Consider the following 20,224-nt stretch of genomic DNA (forward strand, 5'->3'; position numbering starts at 1 on the left):
TAAAAAAATTCAAACCAATTAACTGGATAAAACTAGTAATCAAAGTAATTTCGATGAAGATTTAAAACTGAAAAATTTTAAAGCACATGATGAGATACAAACCTATAACCTTTTGCAAGTGAGCTGTACCTTAACCATTACACTACACAGCCAATCAGTATAACGTATTTTAAAGCTATAGAGCACATTGCAAAATTCCAATTTTTTTCCTTTTATTACTAGGAAATGAGGGCCAACCAGGAGGAATGGGTGTAGGGTGTGATACCTGGGCCCTCAACCTACATCACCGATAAATGGTTTCAAAAAGTCATCTCGCCCACTTAGGACATCTCCTTATACACCCAGAAATTTTTCAGTGCACCAGAATGAGGAATAAAAAATATTTGCTGTGTTGTTATCCTCCGCACAAGTTTCAGACGCTGATGAGTTAATAGGAATTAAAGGAAGGGTCAACTAATGTTAGTCAGCTCCTTGCAGTTCCTCTGTGAAATATGAAATTCTTACCATGGGAAACAAATGCAAACGTTGTGTGTGAAAATAAAACATTTTGTTTGCGCGTGTGTGTGTGTGTGTGTGGGGTAGATATACAATGCTCTGGTTGAATGTTTGACAATTTTTTTTTTTATGTTTTTAAAAATCTTACCTTCAGTCTCCAAAACAAAAACTCTTTCCCAGAGAAATTTTTTGTTGTTACTTGAAACAAAAGCTAAGAAAACTAGAGCTAATAATTATTAGCAATACAGTATCAATATATGCAAAAGTTTTGACAGCTTGTTTACATATTACTATCTGCAGCTTGGTAAAACTGAACACACGTAAATTTGCTGCAGGCCAAACATCCAATATTACAAAATGTTATTAAACAGTATTTAATGCCAAAATTGCGAACATAACCCAACAATCCTTAGACATCATTAATAGTTATAGTTTTAAGCTGTCTTAAATTTGGCCTGAGCTCTAGCTCTGCAGCTCCCCACTGGATCCCTCCTAAAAGCTTGAATTTTTGGTATCCTAAGTTCAGATTTTCCAAAGCTTAGTTTTATTCAACAGGGAACATCAGTGGAGAACTTAATTCAAATTGGAGATGCTCAGTTCTTCACATTATGAATATATAATACAATGAATCTTCCAGTCTACTAGAGAATCTTCACTTATGCCATTAGCATCTTCAAAGATTGAAATCACTAAGCAGTGAAACAAAAACCAGTGAGTAATTAAACCTGTGTCATGACAGAAATTCATTATCAGTGGTTCTACTTCGGCCACTATAAACTATTTTCTTTGTCAGCTAACAAAGTCTCTGTTATCTTCAACGGAGTAACACACTTCAAGTCTGTGATGAACTATAATTTGTATGATAGATTTCAAGTGAGTGCATTCATTAACAAATTGTATTTTTGGGATGGAAGGATAAAATATTTAAGCTTCTTTGAACAAAGGAGATAAATATAAAGTTTTACTATATACATATATTTTTTAAAAGTCTCCATGTACAGCTACAGAACTTGTTTGTAGCCGAATGGTAAATTTTACATTTACCTTCCAACTGTGTGTCAAATGCAGAAAAATATTCTGCCTAAAATATGTTTAATTATATTATTTACATGAATTTGCAATACAATATTTACTTCATGCTTAACAAATATACTCTGCACTGAAATGCATTTTTGACAAAACCTGTTAAAACACGACACGTATTTCATCAGTTCTTTTGACACAACACACATGCAATGTACCGCTCACTTCTCTGATGTTGAGAGAAAGTCCTCATAAAGTTTCTTCCATAGGAGAAACTATGACACTAGACACTAGCACCTAATTAACCTGAGAAATCATTGTGGTCAAACAATGTCTGGTCATATAACTCACTTTTCACTAATCTTCCACCAAAATACCTTCCATTCAAAGCGTCTCTCGCACTCTCAGCCTCTGTAAAAAAGCAAGGGGAAAATAAACACATAGTACAAAAGTAAAATGCTAATATTAAATTCAGCACACTAGACAGAACTCTCGAGGTCATAAGCTAGTCACAACTTACCACTCATTTGAGAAAATTCTACAAATATCTTGACAATAACTTCTGCATCATCATCTTCTTCTTCAGACTGCTTCTCATTATAAATTATTACTCTTTCAACAGTTCCGTACCTAAAAAAGAAGAAGTCTTCTGTAAACAAAACTCCACTTCCTGCCAAATGCTACACATCACTCTACATACAAAAGCAGTTAGGTACATAAAATGATAAATGTAGACTATTATCTGCCATTGTGCATAACAATCCTTTGTTTGCCTGACTACATGTAACAACAGCATCCATTTCATCTGTATTAATAGTCATAGTTAAATCTTCCCTCCAGTACATTCTCTGGTCCTTTTGTTTGCTTTCCTTCTCCTCTGATAATTCTGAACATTACTTGCTGAGCAGCAATGTTTTTGAAAGTTTTTCATATTGAATCTTCATGTGTCTCAGCCACGAATAAACACTGATAAAAGTTTTGCAGTATCACACTACAAACTACAATAAATGGCATCAAATTAGTTTTTCTTAAAATTATGACCAGATGAACTCTTGCATTCAAAAGCTCATCTTACACCTTTGTTTTCTAAGTTTCGCAAAATGTACTACTTTACATTTATCTACATTTACGAGCCAGCAGTGGGTAAAAATGATACGGTTGAAAGACCTAGCAAATATCAACACAATTTTTACACACACTCATACATAATCATGTCTTTGCTACCAATGCTACCTGTTCAGTTTTGTGCTAATAACTTCTAACTGAAGGGATCCTACTGTATTTCCTTTCTACTCACCAAAGGATATACTACTTCAGGAATACTTTCTTGAGATGACAATATAGTACTAAAGTCAAAGGTGTAAAAACAATACATTCATGTACAGTTTGCTTAAAATTACTTGTTAGTTGATGCTGGAGCTAGTTTCCTCTGATCAGAGTGCTCAATGTCATGTCCGAATTATTCGCCATTGCCAAAGTGCCACAACAATTGGTGATGTCATTTCCAATTCCTGATCCACCATCCTTTCTTGATGTATTTGGATCTTGAATCATGGGTCTGGCACGTTTATTTTGAATTTCATTATAACCGCAGCACATCACAAACAAAATACACTTAATGACGCTAAAGAAACACACGTTTCATTCAAGGCACTAACTAAACACCACTGGGTACTTCCACATAAGATACAATTCAGCATCAAACAATGGAAAATCCAGGATGGAATTTAACAATACCAGAGGAGGAAATTTGCCACTCACCATATAGTGGAGATGCTGAGTTGTGATAGGCACAACAAAAAGATTCACACAATTCTAGCTTTTCCATTAAGGCCTTTGTCAGCAGTAGAGAAGCGCGCGCGCACACACACACACACACACACACACACACACACACACACACACACACACACACACACACACACACAACCCCAATTAGCACACACGTCTGCAGTCTCAGAGAGCTGAAACCACAGTGCAAGCAGCAGCACCAGTGCATGATGGGAGTGGTGGCTGGGTGGGGGTAAGGAGGAGGCTGGGGTGGGGAGGGGGAGGGATAGTATGGTAGGAGGAGGTAAGTAGCGGAAAGGGGAGAAATAAAAAGAATAAGGCCGTGCCTTATCTTTCCAGTCTCCCATCACCTCCCCAAGTCCCACAGTCCGGCAAAGAGGAGCATTTACCTCGTAACTCAGTACCATCCGGGACTTGAGCAGCTGAATTACATTCTCCGTCAGAGTTTCGATTACCTCTCATCGTGCCCTGAAATGAGAAATGTCCTGCCCACTATCCTTCCCACCCCTCCTACCGTGGTATTCCGCCTTCCACCGAACCTACACAATATACTCATCCATCCTTACACAACCCCTGCTCCCAATTTCTTATCTCTTTGCTCATACCCTGTAAAATGACCTACATACAAGACCTGTCCCATACATCCTCCTACCATCACCTACTCCAGTCCGGTTACTAACATCACCTATCCCACCTGTGAAACCAGTCATGTGATTGACAAGCTAAGCTGCAGCCACTGTGCTGCATTCTATGTAGGCATGACAACCAACAAGCTGTCTGCCTGCATGAATGGTCACCGACAAACTGTGGCCAAAAAACAAGTGGACCACCCTGTTGCTGAACACACTGCCAAATATGATATCCCTCATCTCAATGACTGCTTCACAGCCTGTGCCATATGGATCCTTCCCACCAACACCAGCTTTTCTGAATTGCACAGGTAGGAACTTTCCCTGCAATACATCCTACGTTCCTGTAACTCTTCTGGCCTCAACCTTCGTTAGTCACTGTCCTCACCCATCCAGCCCCCTCCCTGTTCCCATTCCAGCACTACACAGCCGTCATTTTACCGCCACACCCTGTCTTTTAATTTCTCTCCTTTTTGCTACTTACCCCCTCCCCCTCTGCATCTTCTCTCCTGCCCTCCGTCTAAACTGCAACACTTCACCGTCCGCCACTCCCACCATACTATCCTTCCCCCTTCCCGGCCCAGCCTCCTCCTTACCCCCACCCAGCCGCCACTCCCATCATGCACTAGTGCTGCAGCTCGCAGCATGGTTTCAGCTCTCTGAGACTGCAGACGTGTGTGTGTGTGTGTGGGGGGGGGGGGGGGGAGGCTGTGCGTGTGTGTGTGTATGTATGTGTGTCTACACACAAAAGCTATAATTGTGTGAACCTTTTTGTTGTGCCTATTGTGACTCAGTATCTCTGCTATATTGTGAGTGGCAACTTTCCTTCTATGGTATTGATACAATTCAGCATCACATATGCAATCATCATGATCAGAGAGATCGGCTTACATTAAATAAGCTTCGCATGACATGATGTGAAACCAAGTTTTTGAAGGCTACAATTCATCAGTGGGATTGGGTCAGAGTGTCGAACGTATAACCAAATCAGTCAGTGCCATACTTTGATGCAATGGTTACCGTGATAGCCTGTCATTCTGAAGGTCGTATATTTAAGTCTTGACAACTGTCCCGAAATTTTTTTATATTTCTAAATCTAATCATAAGAATTTTTGTTCAAGTAATTGATTTTTTGCCATGTCACTTCCATCATTGTCTTGACTTTTTTATTTGCTCTTATTTTCCTATCTATCATGCTGTTTTTGCCTGGAATCTGCCTGGGTTGTCTATAATCTGGAACCAAGTGCCAATGAGGACTGATAATCATTTGGTAACGTGGCAGCTGATGTAGCTGGTAAGATGACAGTTTCAGGTACCCAATGACAGCAAGAAATTAATTCAATTTTAGCTCTGAAACTGACATTTTTCTGTCTTGAGTTTGCTCATAGGGGTTAAGATTTAATAGCTGTGAACAAAGCAATTGTGATTTTAGTTCTGCTGCGGATTGTTGATAACGCTTTTCTTGGATACATTACGCGTCACCTCTGTGTTACACCTTATTGCACCACATGTAAAGAGATAAGATTTCCATGATCGGTGTTACCAGAATTTATTTTCACTGCCACTGGCATGGGGCCTGTTTCTGAAGGAGGTAAGGTTCAGCTTGGAATACATTCTAAAACTCTGCTACAGGGTTAATGTGGGCAAGCAGTTCTGTCAGCTTTATAACAAGGGGGTGTGACTTGATTCTTCTTGCTGGAGACAGTTTTCTGCACAAACAAGCATGCAATAAATAATGGTTTCCAACAGGAGCAATCTCCAGTACGTTCACCGTAAAACTTTGCAGATATTCTGTCAAGTCCTAGAGTCTTATTGAGTTTTATTGGCTTCAGGGCCAACACCTACCCTTCCTTCCAACACTAGTATGTAATGATATTATTTATCTCTGCACTGACACAGAAATTAAATGGTGGCATTATTTCTAAATTATGTTATGTTAAACAAAATGAGGAATTTTGACAACATACATGGCCAAAATAATTTTGACAACCTTAATACATGCCCCAAAATTCTGATAACTTCTGTAGAGATTAAAGAATAAATTTTGATTTAATAGCAGTTGAGAGATCTTTCTATCACCATTTCAGTAGCCGTTATTTTTCACATTTTCGTCTGCCACAATGAATGACTAAGAGATGGTATACAACAGGACAACTGTTACAGCAACCACAGTTAAAGATAACAGATGCTTTAAAAAATGTGAAATTTAGCTTTTTATATATCTGTCAATAACTGTGGGATAAACATGGAACTTTGCACATAATAACTTTCCATACATCATCTTCCCCTCCTGAACCATGGACCTTGCCGTTGGTGGGGAGGCTTGCGTGCCTCAGCGAAACAGATAGCCGTACCGTAGGTGCAACCACAAATGGTGGGGTATCGGTTGAGAGGCCAGACAAACGCGTGGTTCCTGAAGAGGGGCAGCAGCCTTTTCAGTAGTTGCAGGGGCAACAGTCTGGATGATTAACTGATCTGGCCTTGTAACACTAACCAAAATGGCTTTGCTGTGCTGGTACTGCGAACGGTTGAAAGCAAGGGGAAACTACAGCCGTAATTTTTCCCGAGGGCATGCAGCTTTACTGTATGGTTAATGATGATGGCGTCCTCTTGGGTAAAATATTCCGGAGATAAAATAGTCCCTCATTCGGATCTCCGGACGGGGACTACTCAAGAGGACGTCGTTATCAGGAGAAAGAAAACTGGCTTTCTACAGATCGGAGCGTGGAATGTCGCGGGCAGGTAGGTTAGAAAATTTAAAAAGTTAAATGGATTGGTTAAAGTTAGATATAGTGGGAATTAGTGAAGTTCGGTGGCAGAAGGAACAAGACTTTTGGTCAGGCGAATACAGGGTTATAAATACAAAGTCACATAGGGGTAATGCAGGAGTAGGTTTAAGAATGAATAAAAAAATAGGAATGCGGGTAAGCTACTACAAACAGCATAGTGAACGCATTATTGTGGCCAAGATAGACACGAAGCCCACGACTACAGTAGTACAACTTTATATGTCAACTAGCTCTGCAGATGACGAAGAAATTGAAGAAATATATGATGATATGAAAGAAATTATTCAGATAGTGAAGGGAGACAAAAAATTAATATTCATGGGTGACTGGAATTCGGTAGTAGGAATAGGGAGAGAAGGAAACTTAGTAGGTGAATATGGATTGGGGCTAAGAAATGAAAGAGGAAGCCGCCTGGTAGAATTTAGCACAGAGCACAACTTAATCATAGCTAACACTTGGTTCAAGAATCATAAAAGAAGGTTGTATACATGGAAGAAGCCTGGAGATACTAAAAGGTATCAGATAGATTATATAGTGGTAAGACAGAGATTTAGGAACCAGGTTTTAAATTGTAAGACATTTCCAGGGGCAGATGTGGACTCTGACCATAATCTATTGGTTATGGACTGTAGATTAAAACTGAAGAAACTGCAAAAAGATGGGAATTTAAGGATATGGGAACTGGATAACCTGAAAGAACCAGAGGTTGTACAGAGTTTCAGGGAGAGCATAAGGGAACAATTGACAAGAATGGGAGAAAGAAATACAGTAGAAGAAGAATGGGTAGCTTTGAGGGATGAAGTAGTGAAGGCAGCAGAGGATCAAGTAGGTAAAAAGACGAGGGCTAGTAGAAATCCTTGGGTACAGAAGAAATATTGAATTTAATTGACGAAAGGAGAAAATATAAAAATGCAGTAAATGAAGCAGGCAAAAAGGAATACAAACGTCTCAAAAATGAGATCGACAGGAAGTGCAAAATGGCTAAGCAGGGATGGCTAGAGGATAAATATAACGATGTAGAGGCTTATCGCTTGAGGGGTAAGATAGATACTGCCTACAGGAAAATTAAAGAGATCTTTGGAGAAAAGAGAACCACTTGTATGAATATCAAGAGCTCAGATGGAAACCCAGTTCTAAGCAAAGAAGGGAAAGCAGAAAGGTGGAAGGAGTATATAGAGGGTCTATACAAGGGCGATGTACTTGAGGACAATACTATGGAAATGGAAGAAGATGAAGATGAAATGGGAGATATGATACTGCGTGAAGAGTTTGACAGAGCACTGAAAGACCTGAATCGAAAGAAGGCCCCGGGAGTAGACAACATTCCATTAGAACTACTGACGGCCTTGGGAGAGCCAGTCCTGACAAAACTCTACCATCTGGTGAGCAAGATGTATGAGACAGGTGAAATTCCCTCAGACTTCAAGAAGAATATAATAATTCCAATCCCAAAGAAAGCAGGTGTTGACAGATATGAAAATTACCCAACTATCAGTCTAATAAGTCACAGCTGCAAAATACTAATGTGAATTCTTTACAGACGAATGGAAAAACTAGTAGAAGCCGACCTTAGGGAAGATCAGTTTGGATTCCGTAGAAATATAGGAACACGTGAGGCAATGCTGACCCTACGGCTTATCTTAGAAGCTAGATTAAGGAAAGGCAAACCTACATTCCTAGCATTTCTAGACTTTGAGAAAGCTTTTGACAATGTTGATTGGAATACTCTCTTTCAAATTCTGAAGGTGGCAGGGGTAAAATACAGGGAGAGAAAGGCTGTTTACAATTTGTACAGAAAGCAGATGGCAGTTATAACAATCGAGGGGCATGAAAGGGAAGCAGTGGTTGCGAAGGGAGTGAGACAGGGTTGTAACCTGTCCCCGATGTTATTCAATCTGTATATTGAGGGAGAGTGAAGGAAACAAAAGAAAAATTCGGAGTAGGTATTAAATTCCATGGAGAAGAAATAAAAACTTTACGGTTCGCTGATGACATTGTAATTCTGTCAGAGACAGCAAAGGACTTTGAAGTGCAGTTGAACATCAACAAAAGCAAAACGAGGATAATGGAATGTAGTCGAACTAAGTCGGGTGATGTTGAAGGTATTAGATTAGGAAATGAGACACTTAAAGTAGTAGAGGAGTTTTGCTATTTGGGGAGCAAAATAACTTATGATGGTCTAAGTAAAGAGGATATAAAATGTAGACTGGCAATGGCAAGGAAAGCGTTTCTGAAGAAGAGAAATTTGTTAACATCGAGTACAGATTTAAGTCTCAGGAAGTCGTTTCTGAAAGTATTTGTATGGAGTGTAGCCATTTATGGAAGTGAAACATGGACGATAAATAGTTTAGACAAGAGAATAGACGCTTTCGAAATGTGGCGCTACAGAACAATGCTGAAGATTAGATGGGTAGATCACGTAACTAATGAGGAGGTGTTGAATAGGATTGGGGAGAAGAGAAGTTTGTGGCACGACTTGACTAGAAGAAGGGATCGGTTGGTAGGACATGTTCTGAGGCATCAAGGGATCACCAATTTAGTATTGGAGGGCAGCGTGGAGGGTAAAAGTCGTAGAGGGAGACCAAGAGATGAGTACACCAAGCAGATTCAGAAGGATGTAGGTTGCAGTAGGTACTGGGAGATGAAGAAGCTTGCGCAGGATAGAGTAGCATGGAGAGCTGCATCAAACCAGTCTCAGGACTGAAGACCACAACAACATCATCTTAAAATACAAAATTTTATTCTCTTATCGCTTCTCAACAGTTTACAAACTGAAGGCAAAAATGACAATTTTTCTAAAAATAACACAAAAAAAATTATTTTTGACCCATTGTTACAAAAAAAGTCTTCTGAAAACACTTTTAAATTTTCATTAATAAGATCGTGTTCTAAACTACCTAAAAAGCTATATTTGGTTTTGCAATCCCAGAATATAAGGCACTAAAAAACTATGACAATCTGTCATCTTTTATTACTTTCTACAATTGTTTAGTATTCTCTATTGAAGACAATATCTGAAATCCCGATGATTTGGAAATGACCTTGAGTCAGAAAAACTGCACTTAAGTAGCCTTTTCCCCCTTTCTTTTCTTTTTCTTCTAAAAGACGTCTCTACAGCATTGTTGTTGTTGTTGTGGTCTTCAGTCCTGAGACTGGTTTGATGCAGCTCTCCATGCTACTCTATCCTGTGCAAGCTTCTTCATCTCCCAGTACCTACTGCAACCTACATCCTTCTGAATCTGCTTAGTGTATTGATCTCTTGGTCTCCCTCTATGATTTTTACCCTCCACGCTGCCCTCCAATGCTAAATTTGGATCCCTTGATGCCTCAAAACATGTCCTACCAACCGATCCCTTCTTCTAGTCAAGTTGTGCCACAAACTTCTCTTCTCCCCAATCCTACTCAATACCTCCTCATTAGTTACTTGATCTACCCACCTTATCTTCAGCATTCTTCTGTAGCACCACATTTCAAAAGCTTCTATTCTCTTCTTGTCCAAACTGGTTATCGTCCATGTTTCACTTCCATACATGGCTACACTCCATACAAATACTTTCAGCATTCAGCTACATAAAATACCTTTTATAAAAAATGAAATGGAACAAGGAATCCAATACAAAGAATAATTTTCTCTCTCTTGTGGTTCTAATCATTTCAGGTAATCACATTTGAAAAGCGTAATTTTTTGGGTTCTGTCTATCAAAATTTCTTCCCGAGCAATCCCGTGACTGACATCATCTGGCCCGCAGTATGTTTTCCTCATGGCTTTCTACTGCAAATTAATGAATCCTGCAAGAACTTCAAATAGCTTGAAGGCAACATAAGCTTAGGATCCAAAAACTGACCACTTTAGTCTTTGGCCTCTGACACTTACAGAAATGTATCATCAGCTTGGGATCCTGCATAAAAAAAACCTTATCAGGTTTGTGAAACTGTGGTAAAGAATCTCACTCATGGCTGCTGTTCACAGCTAGGAATGCTGGTTTCCTCACTAAAACAAACCAGCAGTGGTAAGCCACCATGGACCATACCAACACATTAACACATTTTTTTCATTTTTTCACGAGTACACTACTGTTCCACATTAACAGAAAACTATGATAACACACCTTGTTGTCGTTTTTTAGCACCTTATATGCTCATATTTGAATTTTTATTTTTTATTTTTGAAAAATACCAGAATTACACAAACATATCAATAGCATTATATAATAAAAGACATACTAACCATTTCCCTCCATGAATACATTCCAAAAATTGTCACAAAGACTGCCATTAGCATCAAAATTTACACAGTGTGACACTGGTGTAAAACTTGCAACCTGTTTATATGACGTGTGATGCAGGTATTGTACAACAATTTTACAACCATGATCCCCCCACTGCCTTGGTAATGCATAGTTAAGACTGATGTTTACAACCAGTTCCATCCTGTAGTCGCAACATGAGTTGCGACCAAAGGCACCACTTTTCTGAAGTTTTTAATATTATTCACACTTTATCTCACTTCCCAGTCATCAAGACTTTTGATACTGCCTCCCTCAGAGAGTATTAAATAACTGAACATAAAAGATGTCAGATTGGTTGCCATCGGAAAACAGGCCAATTTTCAAAGTGCCTCCATCTTGAAGTCATTTTTTAGAATTTTATATGCTCGCATTTCAAAACCAAATACAGTTTTTACGTAATTTAGAACAGGGTCTTTCTAATGAAAAGGGGTTAAAAGAGTTTGCATAAGACACTTTCTTTGTTAAAGTATTTTTATAAAAACCGTCAACTTTGGCCTCAATTTGTAAACTACTGTACAGCATTCTGAAAATAAAATTTTATATTCAAAGGCTTTGTATTGGCAAGTTATTCTGTGCAAAGTTTAAGATTTAGCCTGCAGTTACATCTGGAGATATAAAAAGCTAAGTATCACATTTTTCGAAACGTCAATTTTTTCGGCCGTCTTTTCTTCACCTTGTTGTCGTTTTTTAGCACCTTATATGCTCATATTTGAATTTTTATTTTTTATTTTTGAAAAAATTGGCAAATTTGCTCTCAATTTGTAAACTCTTGGAAAGTATCAGGAGAATTAAATTTTATATTCTTAGACATAGCATTGGTAAGTTATAAATTGCAAAGTATCATGTTTTTCCATCAAATACTTTCAGAGATATAAATAGCTAACACATTTATCATGTGTGTATTTTTTCAGCGGACTTTGCTTCAAATTATCCGTATGCAAATTGCCAAGGAAATATTTTTTTATGATTTCACTTAAGAGGGTGCAAGAAGCTGTACATAGTGACATAGATCTGTTTCTTTCAAAAAAGTATTACTGGAGATGATATGTCGCAAAGCTGCCAAACACTCACGGGTGCACTTTTGATAACTGCACAAAATGACTATCTCCAGTGTACTGAATTAATGATCGTGAAACTTTATAAACGTTCATTGGGAATATGTGCAATTGCTCATACAAAATCTCATTAAAATCCGTGATGGTTATGCAAGAACCTCTAAACCACTTGGCATGGAATGAGCCAAATAATTCTAAGAAATAAAAGAATTTTCAGCACAACAGCAACAAATACTTAGCCGAAGAAGTGTATTATGGCTTGCATTGATTTTGTGTAAATATGAACCTCTACACAAATTCATGCTGCAATCATTTTGGTCTAGATATAGAATTGTTCTGTGAAACATGGGTTGTTACTTTGGAGACAGCGGATTAGTTGAAAGTAATGACAAAGAGTAATCATAGGCCTGATCAGAAAATGTGCCAACATGTCAAAAAAAATTTGCAGGAGGAAAAATAAATAAATAAATAAATAAAATTACAACAGAAGTCAGCTGCATCACAGACAGAAGACGAAGCAGAAGAAGTACATCCATCAAAATTACTAAACACAAGCCTAAATGCAATTGAGATATCTCCTCTGGAGTCTCAATGGGTGCAAATGAGCAATGTCAGAGTTTATACGAAAAGAAAAATTAATGAAACTCATGAAGCAACTATGCATAACATTGCTGCTGCTGCTGCTGTTGGATTTTATCCGAAAGATTTTCAAACACCTAGTAAAAGCAAGGCATGTCCTGAATGCTCAGATAACTGACTGCTGTTTACTGAACTGAAAGAAAAGTGGCAATTGCCAAAGCAGTCAGAAAAATCGCTCATTTTTGACGTAATCATCTCAAGAGTTGGACTAGAAAAGAAGTGCTGCTACAAGTGTAGAATCCAAACGAATGCCTCTCGCAGGCGAGAGTATTGAAATCTTAGTAGTTAACTGGAAAAGTATTCAGAACAAAGTGCCAGAGTTTGAAGTGCACCTGAAAACAGTGTAGCTCACATAATATTAGGCAAAGAAATTTGTCTGAAATCCAAAATTCACAGCAGTGATATTTTTGGGGAAGTTGTAAGTGTATATCAAAAGAATAGGCTAATGGAAAATGGAGTGGTGTTGCAGACAGACAAAAAACTCACCTTCACTGAGATAGAAATTGAAGAAGCATGCAAGATTGTCTGGGGAAGATTCAATATCAGGGGTGAGCATAAAATGGTAGCTGGTTCTTCTATTATCCACCAGACTTATCTCCAGATGCAACTGAAAACTTGAGAAAACCTCAGTTCACTTGTACATAAATTCCTCAGTTATACTGTAATCACTGGGGGAGAATTTAATTATCCAATAATCAATTGGGAAAATTAGAGTTTCCTTTTCTTACAAGGGAAACTCCCCAATCACATCCCCCTCAGAGTTAGTGCTCAGCTGCCCCAGTGGATAGCCCACCAAAAACTGAACACAGATCATGCATGAAACAGGAAGGAGGTGTACAGAACTTTAAAAAATGGGGTTGGACTGCGAAGGGGTGCATCCGTATCAAATCTCCCTCATGCCCCATATTTTCTTCTTGTTTTTTTTTTCCCTTCAAGAACATTATGAACTGTCCTCCTGAGTCATATCTCAGTGAGGAACTTTAAACTCTCAACATTAAAGACAGGAGCATGTAGATGAACTATCGGTCAAGTTTGAAAGAGTAGCTGACCATGCATTGGATAGATATGTATGCAACAGACCAGTTCATAATGGGAGGGCCCTCTGTGGCATATGGTTACTGTAAGGAACCTTCTACATAAAAAAGAGACTACAGCAAAATAGATGTGAAACAAAGCATAGTGGTGTGGACAGAGAGATGCTAAATAAAACAAGGTTAGCCATCAAGAGAGCAATGCATGAAGCCTTCAGTGACTACCATAGCAGAATACTGTCAAATGATCTTTCACAAACCCCAGAGAAATTCTGGTCGTATGTAAAGGCTGTTAATGGCACCAAAGTTAAAAGTAACTGCAGGTGTCCCCACCAGGGAAGTGTGTTGGAACTATCGCTGTTCATGTTGTAGATTAATGACCTGGTGGACAATATTAATAGTAACCTAGAATTTTTGCTGATGATTGAGCTATCTATAGTGAAGTAATGTCTGAAAGAAGCTGCATAAATACCCCATCAGATTTTGATAAGATTTCAGCGGTACAAAGATTGGCAACTTGCTTTAAATATTCAGAGAAGAAAAACTTTGCACTTCACAAAATTAAGATGATGTAGTATCCTATAGCTATAATATCAATGAGTCACATTTGGTATTGGCGAATTCATACAAGCACTCTGTAAAGATATGAAATGGGATGATCATTCCATCATCCACAGGTAAAGCAGGTGTCAAGACTTCAGTTTACTGGTAGAATACAGTACAATCTCATTTGTACATCCATCCTTACCATGTTTTCCTGCAAAGTATGTCCAGTTTTGGAAGTCCCAGTCCCAACTGAATTGAACGCATATTAAATCGACTTGTTTGTGCATTCTCCCATCTGGCTTAGTGCATTCAAATTTGGCGCTATCAGTACTGTTTGTCCCCGGCAACTTTTGCCGCCTACAATTGTGAGAGCGGAGGGAATAGGATATTCATTGTGGCATGATGCAGAAATATGCAGGGAGACAGTGTTCTTCAGTGCCAGCAACTTTTTAAGTAACACAGATCATTTTCTATGGTAGAAATGATGCACTAAAGTTGTTTGTATAGGTTGGTAGTAGCTCTGATGACTTCCGGCTTCACCGGCAGCCAAATGGATAGTGTGGAATTTCGGCCTCTGGTCTTGTTTGTTCACGTTTAGCGATTGGCTAACTCTCCGACTGTTGTATACAGAGAAGGGCAGCACAAATGGTCACTGGTTTGTCTGACCCAAAGGAAAGTGCCACAGACATGGTGAAGAAACTGAACTAGCAGCCTCTAAGATTTACATATCTACATAGAAAACTTAAAAAGTTTCAAGAACCAATGTAAATGATGACTAATTACAGCAAGCACAGAGTAATTTAAATAATCATTCTTTTCACAGTAAATAGGTGAACGAAACGGGAAGAAACTAATAACTGGTGCAATTGGATGTACCTTCTGTCAAGCACTTCACAGCAGTTTGTGGAATATAGTAGTATATGTAGGAGTCCGATGTCTCAGAAAGAAGGGTAAAATGTTGTAAGGTGACATGCAGAATCATCTGCAAAACCAACTCACTGCACTAAAGTACTGTCTGTAACATTCATCAACCTGGAGTCCGATTCTAACTTCCATCTGACTGTTTTCAATTCTTAAGTGTAAAAATTCTACATGTTCTGCAACTACACTGTTGTACCTAAAAAGTTGAGCAAAACCACCATGTACCCGCATGCCAGCCCCTTAGACCATGAGCAACAATAAAGCAAACTTGGTAATTTATTCATACCTGTCACAATAAGGAAAATCTGCACTTTACGTAAGGATGGCTAGTGGCCATAACTTGCAATTTATCAAACGGTAATTTCGTATGATCAAACAATGGAAAAATTCAGGTACGTAAGACCTATATGTACATCCCACAAAAATTTCATAAAAATTAAAAAAGGTTGAGTGTTGACTTTGTTTAAATTTAGGCCACTTGGCACGGAATGACACAGGAGAGTTTCTTCATCGAGAAATTAAATATATTTCACTCTGTAGTAGATATCTGAACTACCTGCTGCATGAACTTTTCTGATAATCAAGAACAATTTTTAACAGGAAGTTTTGTTCTGGATAACAAGTTAACATACGATGGTGTGCTGAAACGCAATGTCTCCAAATTTTATGTGAAGACTCTCTTAAAGCTTTTTAAACAGAACTAATGTTATGACAACTGTGCACTTTTAATCTTTTGTGTGTACATATTTGCAACCCTCTGCCACTAGATGGCTCTGAATTTCAGCATGCAACGTAACTATGTCAGTGTATAAGACACTGTACGCTGTTAATCCGAGTTCAAATTCGAAGAGTTCATCCACACATGGAGCACTCTCTCTTTCATCATGGCAATACCACACCATACACGAGCACAGTTACATCTTCAACAATTCGACACCTTGGGTTCACTGTCAATGAGAATCCTACTTACAGTCCCGACTTGGCCCCGTCTGATTTTCATCATATTTTCAAAATTAAAGAACACCTTTGACGACTTCACATTGATAGTGGTGAAATGGTGCAAGCAGACCTGAGGTTGTGGCTCCGTCAACAAAGTCAAACATTCTACAGTGATGGTATCAACAAACTGGTCTCTCAGTGGGAGAAGTGCGTTTGTCACCAGGGTAACTTGTGTTAAGAATAAATATATAGACACGAAGAATAAAGGTGTAGAATGTTAGGAAAGTGTATTACTTACAAGGCTTCGAGAGTTTACACATAAGAAATTTGGAGGAATTACTTCCCAGTATGCCCTCGTACGTATCAGTTACTTGGACAGATGAGTCCGTCAGTTAGTGCAAGAAGCTAATTTCAACTTTACAACTGTTAACTTACTCTAAATATTATCATAATTATTTCAGAAACAGGTTTAATTAATTACTTCAGCGTACTGAAATTTTTTTTCGACTTATTATTACAAAAGAAAGGAGTGAGAACAGTTTGAACTCACATGGAAGATAATCTCTAAAAATAGAGCCATGAAAAAAGGCTTAGGAAGGCAAGTGAAGGCTAGCTCATAAATAATGTGGGGTTCCATGGTAGGCAGGTCACAATTTCATAACCCCAGAAGGAACCCTTTGAGTCCCAAGAAATAACAGTTTTTGGCAGATACTGAGAAAAGAGTATGTTACTCACTTGCTGCATTCATCCTGTATCTCCTCTTGCAATGTTTCATCTACATCCTCAGGTTCCACCATGTTACGGAGGATTATAACACGACTCTGAAATAAAAGGTAAAAATTACAATAAGTGCATGCGTGGGACGGAGGTCGAGGGAATTCACTGTTATGAGGATAATTTTTATGCTGTGAGAGAAAAAGGTGTAACGATTTGAGAATTTCTGTATAAATTCTAGAACCACTCAGCCTTCTACAGTCTCGAACACACAATATTCTAGATACGAGTGTGGGGTGGTAAAATCCTACCTACTGCATGTCACATGTTTGTGTGTGCAGGTTTAAAATCAGTCACGGGAAGCAAGTAAACGCGGCGGTAAAACTGCACCGACAAGTACCTGTCACGCAATACACAGATCTGTTAGTGAGTTTGTATGGAAGAACCATGGAATCTGTATGCAGCTATGTGCTTATTGTGTCACTGACTATTGTTATGTGAAACAAGAACAGTTGAAAAAGTACTCATATAGACTCTTGACTCACCCTTGTAAGAGGCAAGACATTTTTTCAATCTCCTTTTCTTAAAGTCATGGTGTATAAGCAGACTTTCTTTCAAATGTAAATCAATTTGTTTCTAACATAGGACTATACGAGATACTTACTGAAATTACATATTACATTGAAAGTGAGAATTTTTATTGTGTTTTAAAGTCAAACATATCGTTGACTGACGAAACGTAAAGTTTGTATGGCTACTTATTTCACTAGTAGAAAGAGGCTTGAAAGTTCTTGTCCTAGCATTATTCGACGGAGAAGAAATGAAGAGTGTTTCCAGCAGCCAGCTATCCAGTAAAGAAGAGTGGCTGCAAACCTCAAGTTATCTCGTAAAGAAGTGGAATGTGGTTTGGGGAAATAAATCAGTATAGCCCAGACCCACACCCACAGTTTAAGTCGACAAAACGTTAGAAAGGTTTCCCCATTCTTTAACACATTTACCTTTAAACATTATTTAGTTAAAGTGCCACCTTGCATTATACAAAACGGCAAAAAATGAAAAGAAGTTTGTTAGTTTAGCATATTTTCAGTGCAAATACAACACATTGGTATGAAATCCGTTTTCCGTGCAATAACTTCCAACTTTCTCTGTTAGCATAGTAATAACAATGAATATTAACAAAATAATTCACACAATGGTTGAGAAAACATCCTTCAATATTACAACAAAACTCATATGCAATACGTTTCTCTAGTCATAAAAACTTACCTCAACCTTACGCATAAGTTTCTGCATAACAAGATGTCTTGCACTCTGGCCTTTGATGGACATATTTTCTTGCTGTTGCAGGGTCTGTGGTTCAGCTTCTTCTAACAACTTTTTCTGTAGTTCCTCCTGTTGTTTTTGCTGCATGAATTTAAAAAGAGAACAACGAAATATTAAGGTTCAATAAAATAATGACAGTAATACTTCAATGAACACTAATATTGTTCTTATGTATGATATACTAGTCAACAGATTAACATAAAAAAAGCAACACAAATAATTAATATCTTTTACGAAGGAGCATACCATGATACACATTCGCTTCTATGCCAGACTGTTCCAGCTAGTGCCCACCTGTGGGCAGAAAAGCACCCACAGCCACAGAGGTGGTCACAGAACTGAGCCAACTGTGTCTTGTCAGTGTTTCTGCATGCAACCGAGCAAGGTGCGAACGTACCCCAACTGTAGCTGCCGGTGGCAGTGGTTGTGGTTGTGTGTGCAAAGTGTGAATGTATGTGTGTGTTTTCATTGCTGAAGAAGGTTTTGCCTGAAAGCTATAACATGAAACAGTCTTTTTGTTGAGCATGTCTGCAACACAACATATCACCTTTATGGTGAATAGCAGTCTATTCTTTTCCTAATATTGTTGATATTTCACAACCTGGTGTTTCCAATGTTTAAATATGTTACTCTTCATACTACAGATTCAAGGCTTTAAAATGTAAAATTCAAACCATACAAATACACAGGGGCGAAACACAGTATTATCTTTTGAGAGAAGATAGTAACCTGCGCTTGTTCCTGTGCTCTCCTGAGTGCATCTTGTGGATTAACTCCTTGAGCTGACAGTGGTTGTCCAATCACTGCTGGTGTTATTACACCTGGTGGTGGTATCACTGCAACTGGCTGTCCTGAAAACGCAATTATATACGTACATAAGTAAACAACAAAATATATAAATAAATAACATAATATCTGATGGGTATGATATTCTTTGCTATCAATTAATTACGGTAGTATACAACGTACCAATGCTCATTAAAATACCATGGAAAACTACAAAAAAAGGTATCTGAAATTGAAGGAAACGTGAAAAGGCAATTAACACAAAAGGCAGAAAGAATAAGCAGGAAGTGGCGTAAACATAAATAAATATTCATTCAGTAAATATTAATATTTTGCCAAAAAGTATATGAAACCAATGACACACAAAACTAGCAATTATTATTCTGTAAAGCCACTGGCAATTAATTGGCATGTTCTCCACCATTTCGCTTATGAAAGGAAGACTGAAATTCAAACTTCTGCAACCTAATTTTCAACATAGTACAGTACTTACATTAGTATAAGACCTCCCCCTTATTAAAGAGGAACTTTGACAAAATTTTATTTTTAACCTCAAAATTAGACTGCTTCACTGCTATAAAGCATCTGCCAAAAAATTAATATTATATCTATACTAAATTTATGTCTTTTTATCTACATTATGACAATTCAAGGAGAAATAAAAATCACCACCACCACCACCACCACCACCACCACCAGTATCACAATCTGGTATGAGTTTCACCTGACCAATTTGGGGAGAGAAAAGAGGCAATGTATTCCTACATATGAGCAAGCTGTCACAAATATTTGGCTGTTGAGGTGGTGATTGCAGTGGGACCTCATGGCACATCTGAAATTGCTACAAATGAAACGAGCAGCAACGAAATTTATAATTGCAGCTGTCACAAATATTTTACTGTTTCTTCGGAGTATTTTGTGATGTCTGAGGTGATTGTTACAGTAGCACCTGTGAACATCTGCCCCCCCCCCCCAAATATGGAGCAGATTTCACACCTATACTGATATGTGAATATGACAATGTTTCCTTTCATTTCTCGTATCCCAACACATGAACTGTCCTCTGCTCTCTTATTTGATACCTAGAATCAATGGCTAACACACCCCCTTTTTGTTCCAGTCATACCTCACAGCGAGCATTAACACCATTGCTGCACGAAACATGTTAGTATACCACTGACCCCATCTAGACTTTTACAGTCTTCTGCAGAAATGTATATTATTGCTGAGTATTTGTTCAATTTTAAATTCAAG

The 20,224-nt window shown here is 38.2% G+C and overlaps 1 protein-coding gene across 5 annotated transcripts in view; it reads right to left on the reverse strand.

Annotated features, from left to right (window-relative positions):
• Window positions 1-1,434: 1,434 nt before the first annotated feature.
• LOC126259991 (poly(U)-binding-splicing factor half pint) overlaps window positions 1,435-20,224 on the reverse strand; it is a 136,078-nt gene continuing 117,288 nt past the window's right edge. For all 5 annotated transcript variants that reach the window (XM_049957138.1, XM_049957128.1, XM_049957163.1 and 2 more), the window contains 5 exons: window positions 18,914-19,035; window positions 18,128-18,265; window positions 16,883-16,968; window positions 2,039-2,148; window positions 1,435-1,929 (listed from right to left, as the gene is read on the reverse strand). In XM_049957138.1, coding sequence (XP_049813095.1) covers window positions 1,820-1,929; window positions 2,039-2,148; window positions 16,883-16,968; window positions 18,128-18,265; window positions 18,914-19,035 — 566 coding nt within the window. In that variant the 3' untranslated portion in view covers window positions 1,435-1,819. The remainder of the gene's footprint in view (window positions 1,930-2,038; window positions 2,149-16,882; window positions 16,969-18,127; window positions 18,266-18,913; window positions 19,036-20,224) is intronic.

Source organism: Schistocerca nitens, chromosome 1, assembly GCF_023898315.1.
Source record: "Schistocerca nitens isolate TAMUIC-IGC-003100 chromosome 1, iqSchNite1.1, whole genome shotgun sequence".
Taxonomy (NCBI): Eukaryota; Metazoa; Arthropoda; class Insecta; order Orthoptera; family Acrididae; genus Schistocerca; species Schistocerca nitens.